At 18.9% G+C, this 2,469-nt stretch overlaps 2 protein-coding genes across 2 annotated transcripts in view; both read right to left on the bottom strand. All coding sequences in view use genetic code 6, as the record gives it.

Annotated features, from left to right (window-relative positions):
• Positions 1–211, bottom strand: part of TTHERM_002653391 (transmembrane protein, putative) — a gene marked incomplete at both ends in the record, with an annotated part of 561 nt that extends 350 nt beyond the window's left edge. Inside the window, 2 exons of the mRNA XM_012795577.1 lie at positions 1–27; positions 133–211. The exon at positions 1–27 is cut by the window's left edge and continues 178 nt beyond it. Coding sequence (XP_012651031.1) covers positions 1–27; positions 133–211 — 106 coding nt within the window. The remainder of the gene's footprint in view (positions 28–132) is intronic.
• Positions 212–1,568: 1,357 nt separating this feature from the next.
• The window catches only part of TTHERM_002653390 (kinase domain protein), a gene marked incomplete at both ends in the record, with an annotated part of 2,685 nt that continues 1,784 nt past the window's right edge, over positions 1,569–2,469 (bottom strand). The window contains 3 exons of the mRNA XM_012795576.1: positions 1,569–1,881; positions 1,980–2,133; positions 2,444–2,469. The exon at positions 2,444–2,469 is cut by the window's right edge and continues 301 nt beyond it. Coding sequence (XP_012651030.1) covers positions 1,569–1,881; positions 1,980–2,133; positions 2,444–2,469 — 493 coding nt within the window. The remainder of the gene's footprint in view (positions 1,882–1,979; positions 2,134–2,443) is intronic.

The following is a 2,469-nucleotide window of genomic DNA, read 5'->3' as shown; positions in this document are numbered from 1 at the left end:
TTTAGTAAATAAATCCTTAATCCTTATCTATTTATTTAACTCTTTTAAATCTCAAAAATTTACAAACTTTTTATTTATTTTTAGTAAAATAATTCATCAAATTGTCATAAAAATCTTTATTTAAATAATTACACCCTGTTTTTATGTCAAAATTAGTTGAATATCTTAATTCTTCAATTTCTTTATTTAGTTATTTACTAGCTATTTTCATATAAATTTATTTATCAAAAATTAATCAAATTATTTTAATCATATTTTTTACATCCTATTTTTTATGTTTTAATTAATTAATTAATTGAGCATCTTTTAGTCTACTAAAATATTTCAATCATATTTATTTATTACCCACTTTTTTGAATATTTAAAATAATTAATTAATTGAGCATCTAGGATTCTAAGTAAAATATTTCAATCATATTTATTTATTACCCACTTTTTTGAATATTTAAAATAATTAATTAATTGAGCATCTAGGATTTTAAGTAAAATATTTCAATCATATTTATTTATTACAATCTTTTTTGAATATTTAAAATAACTATTTAATTGAGCATCTAGGATTCTAAGTAAAATATTTCAATCATATTTATTTATTACTTGCTTTTTTTGAATATTTAAAATAATTAATTAATTGAACATCTAGGATTCTAAGTAAAATATTTCAATCTTATTTATTTATTACTAGCTTTTTTGAATATTTAAAATAATTAATTGAGCATCTTTGATTCTAAGTAAAAGATTTGATTTATATTTATTAATTACTCCCTTTTATTAAAAAATATTTGAGAATTGAAAATCTAAAATAAAAGGTAATAAATACCTGCTATTTTAATATATAAAGGTAGTTGAGTATATAGAATCGAAATTGCACTAAAATGTGTAAATTATTCAAAATTTACAAACTATTTTAAATTTGAAAGTGATTGAGTTAATTCGTTGAATGAGTAGAAATTAGAAAATCATACTATCTATTTATTTATTTATATATTTAAGGATTAATATTAACATTATCTTAACTGATTATCATAAATATAGTAAAAATCTTACCCTCTATTATTGCATATGAAGAAGAAGTATAAGATTATAAAAATAATCAGAAACATTAGGAAAATACTTGCTGTATTGTATTATTTATTACAAAAAAGGATCCATAATTTAATAACCATAAACATAATTGAGTCAAATACTTCCTATTTTATAAATAATAGAAATAAAAAATCTCATTCTAAAAAATATTATTTAAGTTATAAAAATATTTTAAAGACATTTGGCCTTCTTAGTTAACTTTTTATTTGAGAATTTTAGACACTAATTTAAAATAGTTTAACGCTTAAAAAAAAATAAAAACTGTTTAATTATCAAAATAGCATTTTCAGTTCTGAATAAATCATTAAATAAAATAACTATAAAATATTCTTTTGAATTTTGTTTTATAGAATACAAATAATTAGGGTCCTAAAAAAATACTCTAGTTTTTCAAATTACGCTGTCATTTTTTTCACTTCAAAATTTATGATTTATTTTGTTTTTTATCTTACTACTTTTTCTTAAAACTTTCTGTATTAGAATCAATTTCGAACCCTATAGTATTTATTATTTTACTAAGTCAATATTTCTAACTCAAGAAATAATTTTGCGAGAATAGCTATAAACAAATCTTTGATTTTGAAAAATTTTATTCTTTTTCTTTTTGTGCTTTGAAAAGAAAATTATATGATTATATTTGAAATCATGCTTCTCATTTTTTGGGTCCCAAATAAGTAATGCTTAATAGGAATAGTTAACTTAAAAATGCTATTTGCTTTGTTTTGTTTTGCTTTTTGCATTTAGTTAAATAAAGTAAAAGCTATTTTATTTTTTAAATTAAACTTATTAAGATTTCTATTTCAAGACAAAATAAAAATTGCCAGTTTTATTTTTAGTCATAAATCAAGTTATTTATTGTTTCTTCATACAAGTTGATGATATAAATAAATTACTTGGTTGGTTAATTGCTAGCTTATTAATCAATCTTTATTTGCTCTTGATTTTGCTAATAATTCTGAACGTCTGATTTTTTTTCTATTATTTGATTCTAGATTTAATCTTCGTGACCTAATACTGGCTATTTCTAGAAAACCTATTAAGAACTTGCTTATTAATTTGAAAAAAAAGGTTAAATATTCTATTTTTAATTTCCCTATTTCTCCTATTGATTTAACAAACCATCTATTACTTTTTACATTTCCTTTATTTTTTAGTTTAGTTCATTAATAACTGCCTCCTATTTTTCATTAAAAAATTAAAGCAGAATTAACAAATATCTATCTTTATTAAGTAATAAAATCAACATGTTTTTATTTTTATCCATCAATCTAAGAATTGAGATATTAGACTAATTATTTTTCATTTTTACTTGAAAAAAATTTATTTAATATTTTTATAAAAGGAATTAAAAAAGTACATAATTGGGTAAAATTTATTCTCAAA

Source organism: Tetrahymena thermophila (assembly GCF_000189635.1).
Source record: "Tetrahymena thermophila SB210 genomic scaffold scf_8254808, whole genome shotgun sequence".
NCBI classification, from domain to species: Eukaryota; Ciliophora; class Oligohymenophorea; order Hymenostomatida; family Tetrahymenidae; genus Tetrahymena; species Tetrahymena thermophila.
This window is presented reverse-complemented; position numbering and strand designations above follow the sequence as displayed.